Source organism: Rhinolophus ferrumequinum, chromosome 16, assembly GCF_004115265.2.
Source record: "Rhinolophus ferrumequinum isolate MPI-CBG mRhiFer1 chromosome 16, mRhiFer1_v1.p, whole genome shotgun sequence".
In the NCBI taxonomy this organism is placed as follows: domain Eukaryota; kingdom Metazoa; phylum Chordata; class Mammalia; order Chiroptera; family Rhinolophidae; genus Rhinolophus; species Rhinolophus ferrumequinum.
Window position 1 is genome coordinate 64,559,631 of NC_046299.1, and position 20,778 is coordinate 64,580,408.

The 20,778-nt window shown below is 41.2% G+C and overlaps 1 protein-coding gene across 4 annotated transcripts; it reads right to left on the reverse strand.

Annotated features, from left to right (window-relative positions):
• Positions 1–398: 398 nt before the first annotated feature.
• Positions 399–19,267, reverse strand: NCOA4 (nuclear receptor coactivator 4). 4 transcript variants are annotated; one of them, XM_033130981.1, is made up of 11 exons: positions 19,152–19,267; positions 11,451–11,506; positions 8,888–9,039; positions 7,532–7,672; positions 7,256–7,344; positions 6,847–6,955; positions 5,915–6,004; positions 5,225–5,368; positions 2,828–3,832; positions 2,276–2,416; positions 399–1,956 (listed from the first exon to the last, which is right to left on the reverse strand). In XM_033130981.1, exons 3-11 carry the CDS (start codon positions 9,023–9,025, stop codon positions 1,951–1,953), a joined length of 1,863 nt encoding a protein of 620 aa, XP_032986872.1. In that variant the 5' UTR covers positions 9,026–9,039; positions 11,451–11,506; positions 19,152–19,267; the 3' UTR covers positions 399–1,950. The 4 variants fall into 4 exon arrangements, with proteins under 4 accessions (XP_032986872.1, XP_032986868.1, XP_032986869.1 ...); XM_033130977.1 differs by having other exon boundaries at positions 5,225–5,371; XM_033130978.1 differs by lacking the exon at positions 19,152–19,267 and adding an exon at positions 14,116–14,251 and having other exon boundaries at positions 5,225–5,371.
• Positions 19,268–20,778: the final 1,511 nt, after the last annotated feature.

The following is a 20,778-nucleotide window of genomic DNA, read 5'->3' on the forward strand; positions in this document are numbered from 1 at the left end:
CATTACACATATAAATACTAAACAACTGGTGGTTACTACGATTGGAAAGAGTAAAGTAGGGCCTTTTTGGATGCATCTAGTAAGAAGGAATTTGCCAGAAAAGCACTGAACTTTACCTGAGGTCCTCTAGTAAAAACAAAGTTTAATTATTTCATCTGCAACAGAGATTAAACATTAAAAGTAGATGTGACGAGTTCGCCATAAAAGACTGAAAATGGAAGTTAGTAATAACACCTATTCTTTGCTAATTTAAGATTCATAAAACACTGATATTTTATTGAATATAAAAACAATTATGTTGTTTCTCAGCTGTACTAACTAGCCTCAGGTCATCACATTTATCTAATGTGGCCGAATATTTTGTGACAATGTAGTCTTATAAATACACAGGACAACTGTGGCTGTTATGCTTTTAATGGAGGGAGGTACAAAATGCATCAATGCAAAATACTTTTACATACTCATTAGCATAGTGATTAATGTAAATTTAGGGATACACTGTGTTAAACTTCAAAAACTACAAAGTTTCTTGCAACCTAAGATAATGGAAAGGCTCCTTAAGTTTTTACCCACCACCTTTATTATTCAAGTTCTAAATAGTGTCTGGGGTGACTAAAAATTAATAGGCTTTTTTCGGCTGTGGTTCAAGAATTCTAATGAAGGTGTATGGCAAATGACACTGCCAGACCGTGAAGGTTCCCCAAAAGGGCTTTCTAGACCACATCACAAACTGAAAAGTTTTCCAATACCATATAGGCAAGTTGAGTGGCTTAATAGTTTAAAGGCCTGGAAAGCAGCTATATCTTAGAGAATTTTAAAACATTATAAATCCCATTTCTCTCCTACAGAGAAACTTTTTAAAGCATGGATGTGACTTTAAAGTTATTGAGAAAGCATGAATGGTTTTCATAAAGCTTCAATAAACACCCCAAGGCACAAGTGTTCAAAACAGCCTGTTCACTAAAACGTCACTGCATTGTACTTTTAGAGGTATAGGTATGCTGTGCTTGCAGTGAGAGGACACTGAATTTATCCCTCGTTAAAAGCACCAGGTGTCAAGCTCAGCTTCCATTTACACAGGATGCACCAATAACCCTTAGGTAGGATACTGAAGTTCAAGTACTGCATTCCAACGAGTCGCCTTTTGCTCTTTTTGATTAGTTGGCACTGGGGCTTTTTTGCCTGCAGTTCTTCAGAATATATTGAAAGAGGCTAGGACAACCCAGAATACCATCTTGAAGCAACACGGAGCCCTTCTAAAAGAGCTCACTAGACACTTCGATAACATTCAGAAAAGGAAAGAAAGATAAAATTTGCAGTAGCTAAATTTCTTTCAAAAGAAAAAAAAAAAACGTAGACTCTGACATATGGGCTAAAATGTTTCGTAATTAATGTCAAAAATTGTTGATACATTTTGGTAAAAAAATCACTATATTCTCAACATTAATTATTTGTGTGAAATATACTATATATTAATTAAACAAAAGAATCATTTTCACCACTAAAGGTAGAAAACTCACAGCAAAGGAAGCAACTAAAGGGTAATTAAAGGTTAAGGAAGTTTACTGCTTTATAATACACCAACACACCTTGATTATAGAACTATTTGATTTTGAAACTACGGTGTTTTGATGTGCTAGTAAGAACCCAGGCTAAGGAGCCATGGAGGCTTATGAGAGATCTATCCACCAGGATGCTGTTTCTAGCGTAGGGGTGAACTCATGCTTCTGGAAGAGGGAACGGAACCATCACCTCAGCATTAACAAACAGCCTTTTCTTTTACACAGTAACTCATAATTTGATGACATTTCACTAGTTCAAAATTAGGCAAGAAAGAAACTAAGCTGACTGCTCAGACCCAGACACAATGATTTGGCAAGCTGTAGTCACTCGGCTCATGGACGTGTGATAATTTGCAGAAAAGTTGCCTGACTCAAGTACTCCATTCCTTCACATCTGGAAAGAAAAGGCCACAGATGACAAGTCACTTCATTGTAGCATAAAAGCGAATTTCTCCCCTCCTTAAAGTACTGACTCATTTCTTAGTATGCTACTAGAATCCACACAGGCTCTTAAAACTCCCAACAGCTACATCATCTTTTATAAAGTTCAAAGAAATACATGAAATTCTATGATCTCCCTCTCCCACCCTCACTTGGCTAATAAGACACTACATTAATAGGAATATGGTTCAATGGACAATGTATGAACTCATATAAGACGAAACTTTTATAAGCAGTAAAATCTGTAACATTCACTAGTGGCATGTACCCACCTGTAGAGGAGTTCGGTACAACCACTTTTCTTTATCAACTTGAAGCTGCATACAGGCAAAGAGATCACAAACGGTGGGGAGGCCATAGCAGTCTGGGGGGAAGTTACGTTCCTCCTGTAGGGGCGAATTAAATAATACTTCCTGCAAGACAAAAAGGGTGGCTTGTACATGACAACTGGGAGGCGTGAGACCAACTTATCTGCCAAATAATTTTCCCAATAGTGTGGTCTCAATAATGTAAATGTTGGGCATTCTAAAAATCAGGAGCAAAGGTGATGATTGCTTTCTCTACCCCTAAATCTTTTTGGTAAATAGCAACAAAACTGGCTGGGTTTCTTCCTGCAGGGTGGCGGTTGGGACCCTGGAAAATGCACAAAAATTTCAGTCTGAATAATCATAAATCCTCCCATCTATTGCTAACATGGCACCAAAATTAATAAAGACAAATTTAAGTTAATGTATTTAAGGATCTGGACCATGTGCAAGGTTTGGGATTAAGAAAGCAAAACTGTTAAACCTATTTCAAATGGTGTTATTCTGGTGTCTGCCCACCTTGGCCTTCTTTCGAAGTAGCCACTTGTCTTCTGCTGAGGATAATTGGCTGAGGTTTCCAGTCTTCTTTGCTGGCAAGACCCAGTCGGCTGTGTTAAAGGGACACCAGGAAGAGGCCGCAGGGCTTGTAGCATTTTGCTTGCCAGCACTGTCCTCAGTACTAGGCACTTCCTTGGGACGCCCTTCTTTGCATGAGGGTGTGATGAGCCACTCGGACAAGGGACTGTTCCTTATGACTTGGAAGGAATCAGCGATTCTAGAAGGAGCCATTGCCTTTGGTGCTTTAGCTTGTTCTGCTGCCTCTTTTCTGGAAGGACAGAGCCACATGCTCAGGGAACCGATACATTTCTCAGCTTCAGGTTTTGGTTCCATAGGCACACCATTTTTATCCTTTCCTTCTTTCTCCAGCAGCCACTTACACAGAGCTTCCTTCTCACAATTTTCATCACACACACACTCGGCAAAGCTGGTACAGGGCTCGTTGGCTTTGCAGACCTCCTCTACTTTATATGGGTCCTGATGGTTCTGGACAAGCCAATCCTCAATAATCACGCTGGGAGTGGACAAGGGTTTCTTGGCCTCCATGTGGTCATTCAGGCACTTCAGGTTGCCCAGGTTTTCAATCTCCACACCTTTGGGCTGGTTGCCCCGACAACTGGTACAGGAATCGGGCTTGAGAAGCCAATCATTCACACAATAGGACTCCTGGAACACCTGGAACAAGCGCTTAAACTTCTCAGTGGTTTCACTGTTGCCATTCCCAGGCTTTTCCAGCTTATGGGATTCCTGGGGAGTCACCAGCCAATCAGAAAAGTCCACCTCGTCAAGAAGCTCTAGATCGCCAACCTTCTCAATATCAGAAAAGGAATCAGTGGTAGAATTGCTGGTACACTTTTGGTAAATTGGTTTTTCAGGAAATTGTTGCTGACTCTTGTGGAGCCAGTTTTCCAAGCCCTTTCGGTTGCCCCAGACATTACTGAAGAAATTGAAGGCTCTGGCAGAAGTCTACACAAAAAGTACACAATGTCAGTTCACCAGAACATTCTGACTGCTTTGGGATTCAACAATGAAAGCGTTCTAACTGCATATTTACTGCACTGCCAATGTTTGTAAATTAAGTATACAAAGCCAAGAGACAAGGGATTTCTCTGTTGTGATATTAAAATACAAGTACATAAAAATTTTAATTTTCTGGGCAGCCAGATGGCTCAGTTGGTTAGAGAGAGAGCTCTTAACAAGGTTGCCGGTTTGACTCCCGCATGGGATGGTGGGCTGCGCCCCCTGCAACTAGACTGAAAATGGCAACTGGATTTGGAGCTGTGCTGCACCTTCCACAACTAAGAATGAAGGACAAAAACTTGACTTGTAGCTGAAGGGTCCTGGGAAAACCATACTGTTCCCCCAATAAAGTTCTGGAAATACAATACACACAGTACCCCTTCCCCAATAAAATCTGGAAAAAAAAAAAAATTCTGCAGTTTAAAAAAACTGAAAAATGTTAATGGCAAACTAGGAGAAATCGTGTAGCAGATTTGACAGGAAAAACGTAAGTTTTACATAATATGCCTTTATGAATAAAGAAGACAAAAATGAGCAAAGGATATGATTAGGCTAGTCATCAAAAAAGGCTAATAAACATGAAAAATGTTCATCCTCCTTAGTAATCAACCAAACTCAAAACAAAAGTAAAACTGTTATTTTGTGTCAAATTCAGAGAGAAAAAAACTTCTGTATGACTGCCACTATTAGAGAAGTTGCAGGGAAGCAAGTGCCCTCAATACTCTGATGGTGGGACTATAAATTAGTTATCAATTTCCTAGAAAGCCAGGGCTGGCAATATGTATCCAAAGTCTTAAAGAGTATGCAGAATTGTATATAGGAATGCAATTTCTAGGAATTTACTCCTAAGGAGCTAACCAAGAATGTACACAAATAATTAGCTCCTGGATGTTTAGAGGAACTTTGTTTATATCCAGAAACAATGAAATTTAAGTTATAGCCAATCAATGAAATATTATATACTACTAAGGATTTTATGGAAGAAATATATTCATGCTCTGTTAGTGAAAACAATCTGCTAGCCAAAACACGATTTACAGAATGATTATTTTAAAGTGTATGTACTCTGGTTTCTCTTCAGACCGTATAAATCTTTCACCTTTTACTAAAGATTATTTTAAAGTGTATGTATGGATAGAAAAATGAAGTACAGAAAAATTACAGTGGTTGTCTCTACATGTTGGGATTATAGTCTTGTACTGCTGAAGAGGTGTTACTATTGTGATAGAAAAATATATGTTTCTAGACTAGAACGAAAGACTAAACAAAGACATACACTCTCAGTTACTAACCAACCCCATCTCTATCTACCTCAAAAACAATAAAGCAGCAACACACCTGACTATTCTCCAAGGTCTGCTTCTGGGTGAGCCAGTCCTGGAGGTTGGTGCTGGGTGTGTAAGGAGCCTGACGACCACTGGCAGGTTTGCTTCCAAGGAGCCATTCACTGAGAGGGACAGCTGGGGTGCTGGATGCTGACTTCTGCTAATCACATAATATTTTGCTGCTTAACGAGGCAATGTCAAATGCAGTAGAAAGTTCACGAGAAAAGCAAGAGACCCACGCTCTCTAATCTTAACTTGCCACTGACCTTGTACAAGTCACATGACTTCCCTAAGCCTCCATTTTCACAATTATAAAACAAGTAGTATAGCTGATCTCCAGGGTTCTTCTCAACTCAAAACATCTAGATACCTATTATTTGCATCGCCTTTAGAAGTAAATCATCTCTGTGCATTATAGAGAAGGACCCCCAAGAGAGAACCAACCCAATCAAGAGACCTAATGACAATTTCTTATGAACTAATTGATAACAATTACTTTCTCTCTTACTCAACACCTATAAAACCTCTGAATTTCTATTTGACATTCAGTTTCAAGGGAAGCCTTTAATTGTATAAATTAACTCATTACCTCTGGGGCCTTTTTATAAATAAATGGTAGCAAAAAACAGTGATTTAGTCAAAACCCAAAAGAAACACAAGTCAAGTAGTAACTCAGTTATGAGAAACAAAGTGACATTTTTACCTGCTCTGGCAATGATATAGAGCCTCTTTTCTCCAGGAAGGGCCCAACATTTGACGAACTAGCATGAGCCATCAAGTGCTCAGGAATTTGCTGTAAAATAAAAACGAATTAATTGTGTTTATTAATGTTATACTTTCATCCCCCAAAAAAGTGAAATTGTAATTCCTAAATTTTAAAAGTATTAAGCAAAGCAATACCATTTCATTAGGATGATCTTTACAATAAATCCAATGACCTATGAAGTAGTTATCAAATCTGGGACTTCTCTACTACTTAACTATCATCATATGATATCTTCACCAGAATTGGTATTACTACTTTAACGAGACCCAAATGAGACCATGTTTGGTTCTTTAAAGACCATTCAGGGCTGGGTCGGTGGCTCAGGCAGTTGGAGCTCCGTGTTCCTAACGCCGAAGGTTGCTGGTTCGATTCCCACATGGGCCAATGGGCTCTCAACCACAAGGCTGCCGGTTCGACTCCTCGACACCCGCAAGGGATGGTGGGCAGTGCCCCCTGCAACTAACAATGGCAAGTGGACCTGGAGCTGAACTGCACCCTCCACAACTACGACTGAATGGACAACTTGACTTGGAAACAACCTGAACTATACACTGTTCCCCAATAAAGTCCTGTTCCCCTTCCCCAATAAAATCTTTAAAAAAAAAAGGAAAAGACCATTAAGCCATAAATTTTATAACATGTCAAAGGTATTTAAAGATACACAAAATGAATTCTAGAGATTATCCATGAGTCAATACCACATTCCAAGAACCACCAGACCAGTGCTCTATAGACTTAATCAGAACATGAAATTTCTGAAGTTTACCAAATTCTGAGCAGAGTCAGCATTCACAGTACAAATATGATGTGTTTAAGGCCCCTGTGAGGCACGGGCCTGCGAAGAGCCCTCTGAGATCACGTTTACTCACGATGCTCTTGAGGGACCCAAATGTGGTAATGGCCTGACGCAGGGCCGCTGTATCTGCTTCTAAGAGAAGAACGGTCGAATCTTCAGGTTTGAGGGTCAAACTGCCCAGTCTGGAGGAAAAAAATAAATAAAACCTGGCTACTTTTAAGGAATATCCATTTTAACTTCATCCAAAACGAAAGCCAAATTGTAAATTATTTTAAACAATCATACTTTTCTAAGAATCTCAACCAAAGGTAGATGACTTACCCACGTACCAAGTATAATATTACATATATAAAGATGATCTTATCACAGGAATAGAGAAGTCAAGTTAAGTCCAAAACATGCAATGAGTTATAATACTGACTTTTTTTGAATACACGAAAGTCAAAGAGCCAAAATATAAAACAAGCAAAAAGGGCCATTACCTCTCCAGGCACACAGAGACCTGATTGGCTAGATCCTTGTTTTGGGTGCGCTCCAGTTGATGAATGAGACAATTGAACTGGCCCAGTAACTGTAAGAAAAATTAAACCATCTAGCCACAATGACACTAAAAGCATCATGTGTATCCAAGTTAACAAATAGCACCTGAGATTAAACTCTTATCTGATCTATATTAATGCTACATTATAGGAAGGACATTGTCTGGAACCTGGAAACCATACTCAAGCCAATTTCATACAGCCTGGCAGCCGCCTTACCCAATAGAGCTGCTGGGCCTGTTGCTGAAGCGTCTCCTCTTTAAGCTGATAGATGAGATCTACCTGTTCATATAGCCACACCTCACGGCTTCGAAGGCATTCCAGGTGACGGCTTATGCAGCTGTGAATCTGGGCTTTGACCTAAGAAACATGTATTAGTTTCACTAGTGTTACAAGCCCAAAGAATGGTGTTTCCCACAGAACTGTGATGTTCTTAAATTTCTGGGGGTTACAAAACCTTTCGGTTATCCAATGACATCTATAGAGTATCTCCCCAGAAAAATGCATATACTCAAAATTTTGCCTTTAATTTCAGGGTTTAGTGTCCCAAAGACCCAGGGGCCCAGTTTGAGAATTCCAGCCATAAAGGCAGACTTCGGCTCTGAAATCCTCCTTCAATACCCCTCCCTCCTAAGAGGATCAGGTTTATGTTGCGTATCCTAAAGTAATCAGGAGAAAAGACAAGGATATGTCTCGTAATACTGATCCCCGTCAGTTTCCCATATAATTTGAAAACCTGTAGTTTCACAAATTTGTAAGTAAGACAAGAGTATTCGCTTAATAGCTAGCCTTTATCTCTTTCTCACCCTACAAATGAGCAATCCGTTTACAGTACGCTACTTCAGTAAAGAGATGTGCCACTACATGTCAATAGCCACAGACCACTAGAGTAGATGGTTTAAGTACAAACTAAAGGTTTCTGGAAGTATAAACAGTGATTCAAAAGGGAGATAAATATAAAAATCCTAAGGAAAAAAATCAAATCAGCAATATATTATCGAGGAGAATCCCCATTAAGAAACTATTCTAAAACACATTCTTCTGTACAATATAGTTGGATTTTAAAGTCATGTTATGCTACCTGATCTACCCACTCACCAAGAAAATATTATTAAACCAATGGAATGAACATACTCATATTTAATTCTGGCTTGCTCTAAGATAAAGTCAATTATAGAACCAGGCCACCACCAAAACCATGCCACCACCAGGTTAAAAGATGGCAGAGGTCAGGCTGCTGTGCCATCCTTTATGCATCAAGGACATAACTCAGCAGTATGCTGCTCATTCATTTTGTTATTTCTATACTGATGGCAGAGCTTGGCACACAGGCTATATTGAGGAGCAATCAAAAACGCATTAGAAAGCTAATTCTCCAAGGTGGTACAAGGTTTTCCAGACCCTTCTAACAAGTGCTTTGCTGCCCTTTGGAATCAAAGACATCACCATTGTCAGCAGACCATGCAAGGCCTGGGGTGAAACTCCTTGGTTGGCACTGAGAACCAAGCCTGTGGCCATACTCTAACCATCCCTGTGCTAAGTCCAGACAAGGCAAGTGAAAAGTACATGTCCTACCTCTCGCAAGTTATCTTTAATTTGCTGTTCAGCCCGGAGAACTCCACCAATAGCAAGCTCCAAGTCCCTCCGAGCATCACAACACCTCCAAAGGGGTTCTCTAGCACTGGAGCCATTCTGGTCCTGGGAAGTACTCATTCTGCTTACTGCTCCTTTAAAAGAAAAAAGAACAATCCAAATTGCACCATAATTACAACACCAAACCACCTTTCCATCACCCCCCAAATGATCATTCCAACCAGCTCCCAGTTACTAACACTTAGACCACTTCCAGCGGAGGACCTGGCACATAGTGTATCCTTCAGAAATAATGCCTCCCCCTCCCGCCCACCACTGTGTTCCTGCTGTAAGAGTCAATGAATCTGCTTTAGTAACACTTTACATGGGAACAGATATTTCTGGGGGAAAAAATACACTAAAATTTTTCTGAAATCAGTAAGGCATACAGCCTCCAAAAAGTTAAAAGAACACTAGAGTGTGTAAGTTTCTTTCTATTTGTAACACACATGAAGTCACAGAGGGCATGTGTTCTTGTTTTACAGATTTAGAGGTGAAGACTGAAAGGTCCAAAGCATCCATAATTACTTTTGAAAAAAGCTTCCAGAAAAAAAAAAATACTCAATAAACAGAGTTTAGACGTTGCTTAGATCTGGCATTTACCAAAATTTTTTCAGAAGATGGAATTTTCGTTTATTTTCTCTTTTCTTTTTTCAGTGGTTTTGTTGTTGTTGTTTGTTTGTTTTTAATTTAGAAACAATGTAGAGATGGCCTCATAGCTAGGAAGCTAACAGAATAGTTTCATAGGCTTCTGATATAAGGGAGGTACAGAAATTAGTGTGGGAAACTACAGAGAGCTCTCTAACAAGCTCAGTGTTAGAGAGATAAGAAATACAAGTGGATAGAACAGCACATAATCAAAGATATAATGACAGGAGACTGGGACAGAAGAGTGTCACAGATGCAATGAAGTAAAACTTGAAAGAAGCCGCTGCTGTCGATCCTGGGTAGCTCTAAAATCAAAGACGGTCTCTAAACACGTAGAAAACGAAAGCAGTGATCACTGTAGCCCTGCATGGGTTCCCTAAGCCCTGTGTCACCAAAGTGATTTCCCCCTTGGATCGTTTCACAAAACTGGCCAGTCAATGTCACGTTGTACACATGATATACCTGGACAACAGGACTGTGACAGGCTGCATGCTACCTTTGTGGACAAAGTGAATATAGGCTAAAATGAAGTACAACTAAATTGAATCAGAAGATTATTTTCACAAAGTACTCAAAGGATAATGGACTGAAACCAGACTGTAAGTTTTTAGAGGTATGTCCCTGTTTTTCCCAGTTACTCAACTGTTTTCCCTAATGACTTGGAAGAAAACATAATAGACAGACATTAAAGTTGGAGATAACATGAGTCTGTGAAAGAAACAGATTTCAAAATAATCTCTACCAGAGGTTGTATCTTATCAAATGTAAATTTTTTGAACATGAATGTGGTGGGACAAAGTGGAAGAGAATAAATTTTTAAAAGGATGGAGATTTTTAACTGAAAGGACGCTGTATATGAGTTAGCAGTATGCTGGCTCTGAGGAAAATATAACTTACACACTATTGGACTGAATTGATTAAAAGTACAGCATTTGTCACAGGACTAATCTGTTCCATGTTTATCAGACTAAATCTGGAATTTCCTTCTGAATAACACACTTTAGAAAGAAGCATTTAGAAATGGGAAAGAGGCCTCAAAACTCTGAAAACCTTCTCCAGAAGGGAGGCTGTTTAGCCTTGATAAGAGAAGTCTCTGGGAGGACATGATTACTATTCCAATTTCTGGAGACGTGTCAAATACAAGAAATAACCTTGTTTAGAATAACCCAAAGTATGTGTGTGTAGGGCCGGGGGGGAGGTATCTGAGGCAGTATATGAAAGAACTTCCCAACAGGCAAGTTCTGAGGCAATGACCTCAGGGAAGCCACCTTTCAGCGGAACAGTAGCCTGCCACATGCAGTCCTCCAAATGGCTGACGGCTCATCTGAGCCCAGGGAACTTTGGCTTCAAGTGCATTTTCAGGCCTAAGTTTAGGGCCCGGTAGCTGGCTAGAATCTGGAAAGGGACAAAAAACAGTGTGATCCCCACCCTCTGAAATAAAACTGCGGAAAGAAGCCCAGCAGGCTTTCTTTGGCTATCTCAGCAAAAGATTCACATTCATCAACTACAGGCTTTTTATAAAAAACTGAAAGACTCAGGAACTTTCTAACTTCCCCTTACTATTTTTTTCCTAAGTCTGTTTCCCCAGGATTTGACAGGAATCCCTGAAATTTTTTCCAACTCTTGAAAACACTATGCTGCCTTCTTTTCCACACTGTAAGCTGCTCGTTTTAAGTACAGACGTCAGTGTACACTCGGTGCACACTGTAGAGACTTTGCACAACATGAGTGAACTGTTGGCTCAGATGTAGAGAGCGAGAGTGCCAGCTCATTGCCACAAGTTGCTTCACTTGGCACTTTCGTTAGTTACACACAAGGCAAGTTCAGCTGTCTTTCAAATATGTTCACCAAACCTCACCTGTGCCAAATTTCCCACTCTTAGGTCCTCACCGTCTGTGTGAAACGCCACAATGCCTGGAAAATACAGTGGAAAATGTAATCAAAAAATTAAAATGTTGCTTCACAAAGTCAAAACCCCAGAGCTCTAGACCACGTAGAAGACAAATTCAAATGCATACAGTGATGACTGTATTACTAGATCCCTAAAGTAATAACTCTTCTCAATTCAATCACACGTACTATACAACTGCCTAACAAGAGTAGAACATGGCAAAAGTACACAAATTGAAATTTCCTCTTATCAGCTATGAACAGAAGGTCGGGTGAGATTTAAAAGTTACAAAACTGATTTTTCCCCACATACTAATCACGTTTTCAAATTAAAATGAGTGTTATCCTTCAATCATCTTGTTAGAATAAGGTCTTTAGAGCCCATTTGTCAGCCACTAAGGAAAGAGTTTCATTTCACTGTGGCCAGTCCCAGGGTGCTCGTCCCTTTGTTGCCCTTGGCTCTGCCCCTCCTCCTCCCTCACGAGTCAGCTTCCAAAGCCTAGATCCCAGGAAGAGAGGTGTGGAAAGCTTGTCCTCTTGTACTGCAGAGAGGAGGAAGCCCTCAGGGCGAAAAACAAAAACTCCACTACACTGGTGAACTCAAAGGGCAGTGAGGTGAAGCCTGAGCTAACTACGAAACGCCACATCCAGAGACCTGTGTGAGGTAACTAGTTCATATGGCCACTTTCAACAGTTCACCACTGTTTCAGGTTCAAGTGCCAGTGTAGCCAGCATGATGGTTAAGAGATTACTCTGGGGTCTGACAAACCAGAATTCCAACTGCATCTGCAAGCTTGAGATCCATGAACTAATTACTTAACTTCTCCCACATCAATTTCCCTGGAAAAAATGGAGAAATGACAGCAGCTACAAAGGGCTGCAGTGAAGTTAAAGTGTGACATTTCTGCCTATAAGTATTTAATCCAGCCCCTGTACTTTTTAACGCTGTAGTTGTTATTCGGTTTAGCAGAGTTAAAGGAGTTATGGGGACCTTACCAACCTCCTCCACCTTTGGACTATAGAAAGGAACACTAATGCCAAAGAAAGCTTTGAAGTGATGAAGCCCTCACTTACAATCATGTAGCCATTTATTAACTCAATAGTCTAAACCAAGTAGGCACACTTTTGCCTGTTTTCTTACCTGTAAAAAGACTGGACCAAATCAGCTCTAATTCTAAAAGTCAAATTAATGAAAGACTACTAAAAATGTCTTTCTTTCCATATTCACCTTTACCATCAAAACTACTGCCCTGCCACTGTCCAAAGAGAATTGCCTTAAAGGTAATTTTTTGAGACAAAGTTAAAAGTTTAAGTCCTTTCTAAAAAAGGGCAAAGCCTGCATCTAGGTTTTGGGGGAGGGAGGAGGAAGAAACACACATACCCCTCAAATAAATAAATAAATAAAGAACCTGGAGCTTTCCTCAAAGAGGAGCTCTACAAACTGTATTTGCCATATTTGCACAATGCTTTGCACAAATCTAGTTATCAAGTCTGAAGATCATGGAAACAGAATTGAGCAACTAACCACAAACAAAGCAAGTCATCATCATATGGTTTAACCATAAAATTTCCAAAGAGCTATGACCCTCTTGTGACCAACACAAACCACAATCTGAAGTTGAAAAAAACTTGACCATCCCTTTAGTACACTACTCTCATATTATAGATGAAGCCACCAAGGCCCAGACAGTTTACATGAGACCTCTAAAGGGCCACAGCCATAACAGGTAGATTTGGATTCCTAAGGTCTAGTCCTGGGTTCTCTCTCTCTGTCCAGCTTGTTCTTCCTTTAGTTCATTATCATCACTCATAAATTATTTTTATTTTCCTGGCATCCAATCATTGCTAGAAACCCAAGCCCTTAAAAAGCAATCCACAGAATACCTATGTGTTCTCTGGATTACTAAATTCGAAATACTAACTGCCAATTTCGTTATCTTTGATGAGGCAATATACTAGACCATATGTACAAATTTTCAGGAAAACAATTATGAAACAATTATTCCACATTAAATTTTACCTTGAGATATTTTTTCTTTCACACGCTCCTTCAGTTAAAAAAATAAAAAGTTTTTTAATATCATATTAATTAACTCGAAGACTACATGTATCTTATCCTAGCCCACTTTTAGTTCTTTATCAAGACTAATTTCTGAAATTCAGGATGTGATTCTCCGTAATTTTTTTAAAACCACGCAAATAAAGGAGAATGCCTGAAGAGACTTAAACAAAACAAAGCAATAATAAAACCACGAGAGCATATTTTAAGATTATTTAGCACTTCAGAGCTTACTGCGCTCAGATTTGTCTACCTTTTTACAAGTATGAGCAATCAATCCCAGCACTTCAACTTTCCGAAGCAGTCACCGAAAACTGACCACAAAGTTGGTTCTTTACCATCTAACGCTAAGCAAGGCTTTTCTAGTTCACAGCAACAGTGACTCATGCGACTTTCCAGGTTCTCCAACACTTTCTAAGAGAACAGTCACCCTGCAAAGCCTAGGTGCGTTCACGCTCGGCTTCCGAGCTGGCAGGGTCACCGCTCACCACGCATGCGCGCAGCCCCGGCGGCAGGGCCCCGCAGGCCGGAGGGGCCGGAGGGCTCCGCTGCGGCCCTGGGCTGCCCCACGTACCTCGAAGGCCAGGTCCCCGCCGCGCACGCTGCTCAGCAAGCCCGAGGCTGCTTTATGCAGGCCCGGGGTGATGAAGGTGCCCAAGCGCACGGACTACGCCCCGCCCCGCTCACGCCACGGGCGGCAACGAACAGAGGGCGGGAGCGCGCACGTCGGCGGCGGGGCTGGAGGTTCCGCCCACACGGGCACGCACTCCGCCCTCCCGGCAGCCCTAGGCCCCTAACCTCCCGCGAGGCGCGGACGTGCGTCCCTCCTGCTTGGGCTCCTCCTCTCCAGCCTCTCTTCGGCCTTCCTGCCCAGCGTTTAGCCTGTGTGCACCCCTTCCAAGCCGCAAATCGTCAAGACGTCTATGATTTAAGGATTTTGCTGCTAATCACTACAGAGGAATAACAAACGTGGGGCAGTCAGGCTTACCGAGTTATAACATTATTGGAATCTTCCTGGCCAATACCTTGTCACTCCAAGATGACCACTGTCAGCCCAGCTGGGGTTCAGCCCTGGGCTTTTGTTTCAGGCTGTCAGACACCTCACATCCTTGACACACCTCGAACTGTTGCCCCACCCCCACCCCGTGTGTGTCCCTCCTTCTCTTTCTCGCGCTCTCTCTCTCTCTCCCCCGCCCCGTCTCACCCCCCCATCCCCCCCTCCGCCATGGCCTCAGTTCAGTTATGCTTTAACACTCATGGATGCTTTTCATTCAACAAAAGTTGACTGAGCACTTACCAGATGCCAAGAACCATTCTCGGTGCTGAGAATACACAAGTAAAATTGAGAGCCCTACCTGGACAGGCAGTAATACACAGTAGTGAAGAGAATGGCCTCTGGAACTAGACCTGGCTCTGCGTCCTAGATGCTGTGTAAGGTCAGTTAACCAATATATGCCCCAATTTCCCATCTATAAAATGGAAATAATAACGGAAAAAACTCAAAGAGAATTATATGAATTAATATATGTAAAATGTTTAGGACACTGCCTGGCACAGTGTTTCATGTCTGATTATGATGTTCATGGCACTTCTAGTTTGATGCCCCTTTCTCCAAAAATAAATCCTTATAGTCTGCATATCCAATCAGACCAGAAGACAAAATATAGACAGCACTGTCATTCCCTTTCAATTAATTTTTTAAATGTGAAATACTTATGCTTGTCTTTGCACATGAACCTATTTTGTAAATAGTAAAAAAATAAAGCAAAACCACATGACAAAAAACAGGTAACACTAAAGGCCATCACCCACAATTAAGCATCCTTCAGATTTCAGATGAATAGTCATTGGAGGTGCCTGCTTTATCTGTTATGCACAGTTTCTGGGATCCCGTTTCAGATATTCATTACCAAAAATAATGAGAAAACAATTTCACTCTTAATTCAAAATATTAGATAACATTTTGTGAGTGTACAAAAAAACACTAGACATACCTCTAAAAGTTAAAATTTTATGGCCTTTTGTACTTTAAGTCAATGGCTAGAAAGGAGGAATTTTCAGTCTGTTAAAATATAACTGATGCCAAGAACTTTCATCTTTTCTATAAAATATAGGCCCTATAAAATATAATATGGCCCTATAAAATATGGCCCTATAAAATATAACGTAAATACAGCTGAAACTTGGTGTGGATGGTCGCTATGTCCTCATCAAAAGATCCTGACCAAAGCTTCAGCACACAAAATGTTCCAGCTCTCCCTCCCTTGAATTTCCACTGAGTTACACAACTATTTGGAGTCACAGTGTTTATTCTATCAGCTTATGCCAGCATTAGCTGTTACTATAATGATGTGATTTATTAAATATTACATAAACATAAAAAGACTGGGAAAAATCATAAAAATCTATCAGAATTCTGCATTCAGACCACTTGGCAGGCACCTGTCTTTACTCCCTTAAGCTGAATTATTTGCCCTTGGATCTTTATAAAATGGTTAGGTTCTAAAGGGGAAAAATTCATAAAGCATTTTACCTCTCTTCTGCTTCAAGATTTTTACACTATCTCAGAACAAAAGAACCATCCATTTCCTACCAGATCATGTCATCTAAAGAGAGCGTAAACAGTAACTCTCCAATGGTTCCACACTTGCCTACAGGATAAAGTCCACATTTCTTATAAAGACAAAAAGGTCTCTATTTTCTGGCTTCATCCTGACTCCTGCATTCTCCCCAGAGCAGCCACCAACACCATGATCTGCCAGACAGCTGTCCCGTACGTAATCCAGGCTGGTTCACCTTGTCCAGCTTGGTCTCCCAGCTTTCTCTGCCAGCAACGTCAGTTCCTTCCTTTCTCCTCATCTGTCACTTTTCTGACTATGCTCATGTCACAGCTACTACTAAGCATTTGCTGACCAAGCACCCGTCCCTCAATAGGTTTGGTCAATCAAGTTAGTTGCTGCGTCCTCTGGGCCCACTGCAATCTCACAGGTTTCCAGCATGACACCTGTAACACGTTACCCTTATTGTCACATGTCTGCCTCCTTAGCCTGAGAGCTCCCCAAAAGAAGAGACCATATATTATTTGGCTTTGTACAGCTAATGCCTGGTATCGGTATGTTGGTATTACCAACCCCTTTCACAGTCCATGTGCTCTATTGCATTGACACAAAGAGAAGGCGTCCTTGGAGTTATGCAATGCTGTAGTCCTAAACTCAACAGAGGCTTAATGCATGTTTGATAAATGAATGAATAAATGATAAATGCTTAAATTAAGACCAGCTACCATAAGTAAGGTATAGTTCTGCTTTAAACACAGATAATCAACTTGATGTCCCACTAAGGCCTGCATTATTTCAAGGAGGTTTTTCAAAAGTGGAAATGTTTCTAGCATAACTATTACTTTTAGTTTTCTTTCAAACAAGACAAAACTGGCAAGGATATTGCCACTGAAACCATGATTCCAAGATAGACGCAGAGATAAAGTGTCTTTCCTGACGCTAGACCCTTCAAAGCTCAGCTAAACAGATCCACAAGCACCAGCATGTTTCTCAGTAAAATGGGAAATAGTGCTGTATTTACAGCCACAGGAATTTTTTTGCTCAGATTTTGCAGCGCCACAGAAATTCCCGCTGACATCACAGAAGTTTAGTAGGCTTTCAGAACAGGGCCCTGCCCTATCTTCAACTGGAAACTTCTCACCACAATATAGTCAAGGATAGAAAAACATGTTATTTATCTGCCATCACAGTAATAATACCACTTTATCCCGATTTTATATGGTAAACATCTTGTGGATTTTCCCCCACATAAGTAAACAACTGATAAAATATTTTCCCTCTTCTAAAGCCAGGGGACTAGCAATAATGACAAAATAAAAGTCACCATATACCCAAGATTATGTTCTTATGAAATCTATAATCATCCAAGTATTAAAAGACTTAACATCCTATCTATGACCAAGCAAACAAAATATTTTAACCTATTTTGTAAGTTACACATTCCTTCACTGAACCAAATTATTACATTTAGTTATTAAGGCTTTATGTATTCATTCGACAGATATTTATTGAGTACCTAAGCTGACATGTACCATGAAGGTCCCTTAGGACATAATGGTGAACTTGCCATCTAGAGAATTTGTGCCCCTGATTCACCAAAAATCTAGCAGAAAATACTAATTCTGTGAAACGAGACAAATTTAAAAGTCCATCAGCAGCAATGAATGGCTCTGAATGTCTTCCGGTATGCTCACACTTACTCTATGAGGGAAACTATAAAACACTTGCTAAGTGGCTCTCAGGTTGTGGGAAGGATGTGTCAGAATACCCTGTGCAGCTTTATGAAGCCCCTACATAGGTTCCCGAGATTCTGGCACAGCTAAGCTGATTTAATGAAGGGGGGTGAGGTGGGAAGTCCTATGTAATTCTAAAATATCTCCTCCCCCTTTGAAAATCACATCTTCCTTTCCTTACACAGCTCTCCATGCTTTCCCACTTTTGAAATACCTGTTTGCCCAAAATTAATAATGTAATTATAGAGGACACAAAATATCATAAAACTTTAAACCTCTAGGATTTTCCCTAGGGACCCAAGGACAAAAGTTCCACAGAAGAGACGGAAGGAGAAATAAAACAAAAGAAATGTTACTGTGCTAGACTTTACATATATTATCTCACTTACAAATCCACAAGCTAGCAAACCTTGGAAAGTGTGCACCAAGTAACGTGTCTAAGCCCACCTCCACTGTAGCATCTGGGTAATGGGTAAGTCTTCCTCCAAGGGTCTGATGTTATTTCAAGTTCAGAAATGTCACACTACGACCCCACTGCAGAAGTGAGCCAACTATGATGACGTCCCCATCCTCACCCCAGGAAGTAACTCAAGAGTCTCATATTTCCAAATTACCAAGTGGGTGGTGGAAACAGTTACGCTATGGTGTACCTTACCGTGATTAGAAAACAATACAAAATGGTACAGTGAAAAAAGCTCTTTGCAGTCAGATAAACCCTAGCAGTCTGACTTCTGCCATTCTGGATCACATCATCCCATGTTACACCACGTGGCACATATGACTATATAATTATTGTCCCTGACATAGTATTTAGTTCCATGAAAACAGGATTGTGTCCATTTTTTTCATTGCTATATCCTCAACACCCTGAACACACAGGCACTGAATAAATGATTGTTGGGGGGAATGAATCAATGAATGAGCAAGCCTCGCTCTTCTCATCTGTAAAAAAGGAGATAATCAAGCTACGTTGGCATATAAGGCCGAAAAAACATTGCCTTCTTAGCGTTTCCACCCAACAGGCTAGGAATGCATATACTCTGGGCCCGTTCTAGAAAACGGGCCCCTCCTCACTCCAAGAGACGCTGTGACATGCAGCTGTCACACCCGGGGCCGGAGGGAAGGCGGCAGACAGGAGGAGGTGGCCCCAGGCCGAGAGTGTGGATGGCCGGGGAGAGGGCAGGCAGAAGGTGGCCCACGAGCCAGGCGGGTCGAAGGAGAAACTAGCCTCAGAAAGCAGGCCCAAGCCCGTAAGGCAAGCAGTCATGGTCCTCAGACCAGCCCAAGGCTCCGAAGGGGGCGCGCCCGCCCGTTCTTACCAGCTCCAAGTGCAACTCCCGGCAATCCGAGGGGACCTTCCTCGGAGAGACACAGCCCGACACAAACCAAAGGCCCAATGGCAGAGTTCTCGCGAGAGCGCAACCTTCCACCCACACCTCACGCCACAGTCTGATAATCTCGCGAGATCTCCGCTGGGTGTCAGCCCAAAGCGCTGTCTGCCCTCCAGAGGGTGCAGGGCGCAGGCGCACATTCTTTCCTGAGCTCTTGGTCACAGTTCTTTTGTCCTTACTGAATAAATCAGATTAAAGGAAACAAGCCTTTGTTGAAGGCAAACTCTGTACTCTGTATGGAGGAATATCCTAAGTGATTCTCTCACACCAAATGTACTCACAAGGTAGGTATTATTTAGCATTAACGTACGGATGCAAAAATAAATGTTAGATGACACAAAAGGACAAATACTATGAGTCCACTTATATGAGGTACCTAGAGTAGTCAAATTTATAAAGACAGAAACTGGAAGGGTGGTTGCCACAGGCTTGGGGAAAGGGAATTATTGTTTAATGGATACAGAGTTTCCATTTGGGATGATGGGAAGTTCTGGTTATGGATTGTGATGATGTTTACACAGCAATGTGAATGCACTTGATACCACTGAATTGTACACTTAAAAATGGTAAAATGGTAAATTTTATGTTATATATATGTTCCCACAATTTTTTTAAAAATTCAGTAAATAAATAAATAAATGTCAGAGTCCACATTCCAAGCCACATTATCTGATTCCAAAGCATGTGTTTGTTTGCACCATGTCACAGCACAGTTTTCTACACTCTGCATCCCACCACTCTGTACCTCCTCATGACGATCAACTTAATGCGGCATTATCACATTGGAGTTTTTTTCGTTGTTCATTTATTTGTGAGCAGGTGTTAAAATAGGAATCCTTCTGTTTCCATTTAGACAGAGGTCCCCATACTTGGTGCTAATTGTGCCCCATGTTTCACAGCAAGATAAAGGGCCATCTAAGTAGGATTTACAAAGAAGATGATCACGATAGGTTTTTATGGATACCACCCAAGAGTGACTCCTCCAAGGGTCAAGGCAATCTCCCCTGAGAACACCAGGAAACATAGATTCAGATGCAGAAGCTAAGAAGGCAGTCATAGCCTGTGGGTGGAAGTGGAGAAAGAGGGGCAGTGTAAAATGTCGGAGAGGCCCACAAAGGCCCCATGAGGAAGTAATCAGCCTAACCACTGCCGCAAACCGAGGGAGCCAAGACTGCATCATACCTTTAACTTCCCTGACCCCCATTCCCTCTTCAACTCAGATGCAGATTCACTAAAGTTGACCAAAGCACTTTTTTTTTAATCTTAGAGTGACCAAAAAAAACTAAGGGGCCTGCTTAGGATTGCTCAGCTAGTCCTATAACATTTTTGAACAGATAGGGTTAAAGGGAAGAGGAGAACTAAAGCCCTTTACCAATTGCCCATGGATTGTTCAACAGAAAACTGTTTGCTTGTTTGTGATCTGTCACATACACACATACCTGACTCCAAGCCCCAGAAGACCAGGGACCTGGTCTCTCTGGTTCATTGCTGTACCCCCAGCCCAGAGCACTGCCCGGCCAAGACACTCAGTAAAGACCTGTTGGGTGAACAAATG

What these genes read in the sequence shown, in the direction of transcription:
- NCOA4 (XM_033130977.1), bottom strand. Translation starts at nt 9,025, where the DNA reads ATGAGTACTTCCCAGGACCAGAATGGCTCCAGTGCTAGAGAACCCCTT. An exon ending in GTCTCTGTGTGCCTGGAGAG is followed by an intron (nt 6,956 to 7,255) that starts GTAATGGCCCTT and finishes TTTTTCCTCCAG; the next exon opens with ACTGGGCAGTTTGACCCTCA. An exon ending in TACTTCGAAAGAAGGCCAAG is followed by an intron (nt 2,417 to 2,827) that starts GTGGGCAGACAC and finishes TTTGTCTTGCAG; the next exon opens with GAAGTATTATTTAATTCGCC.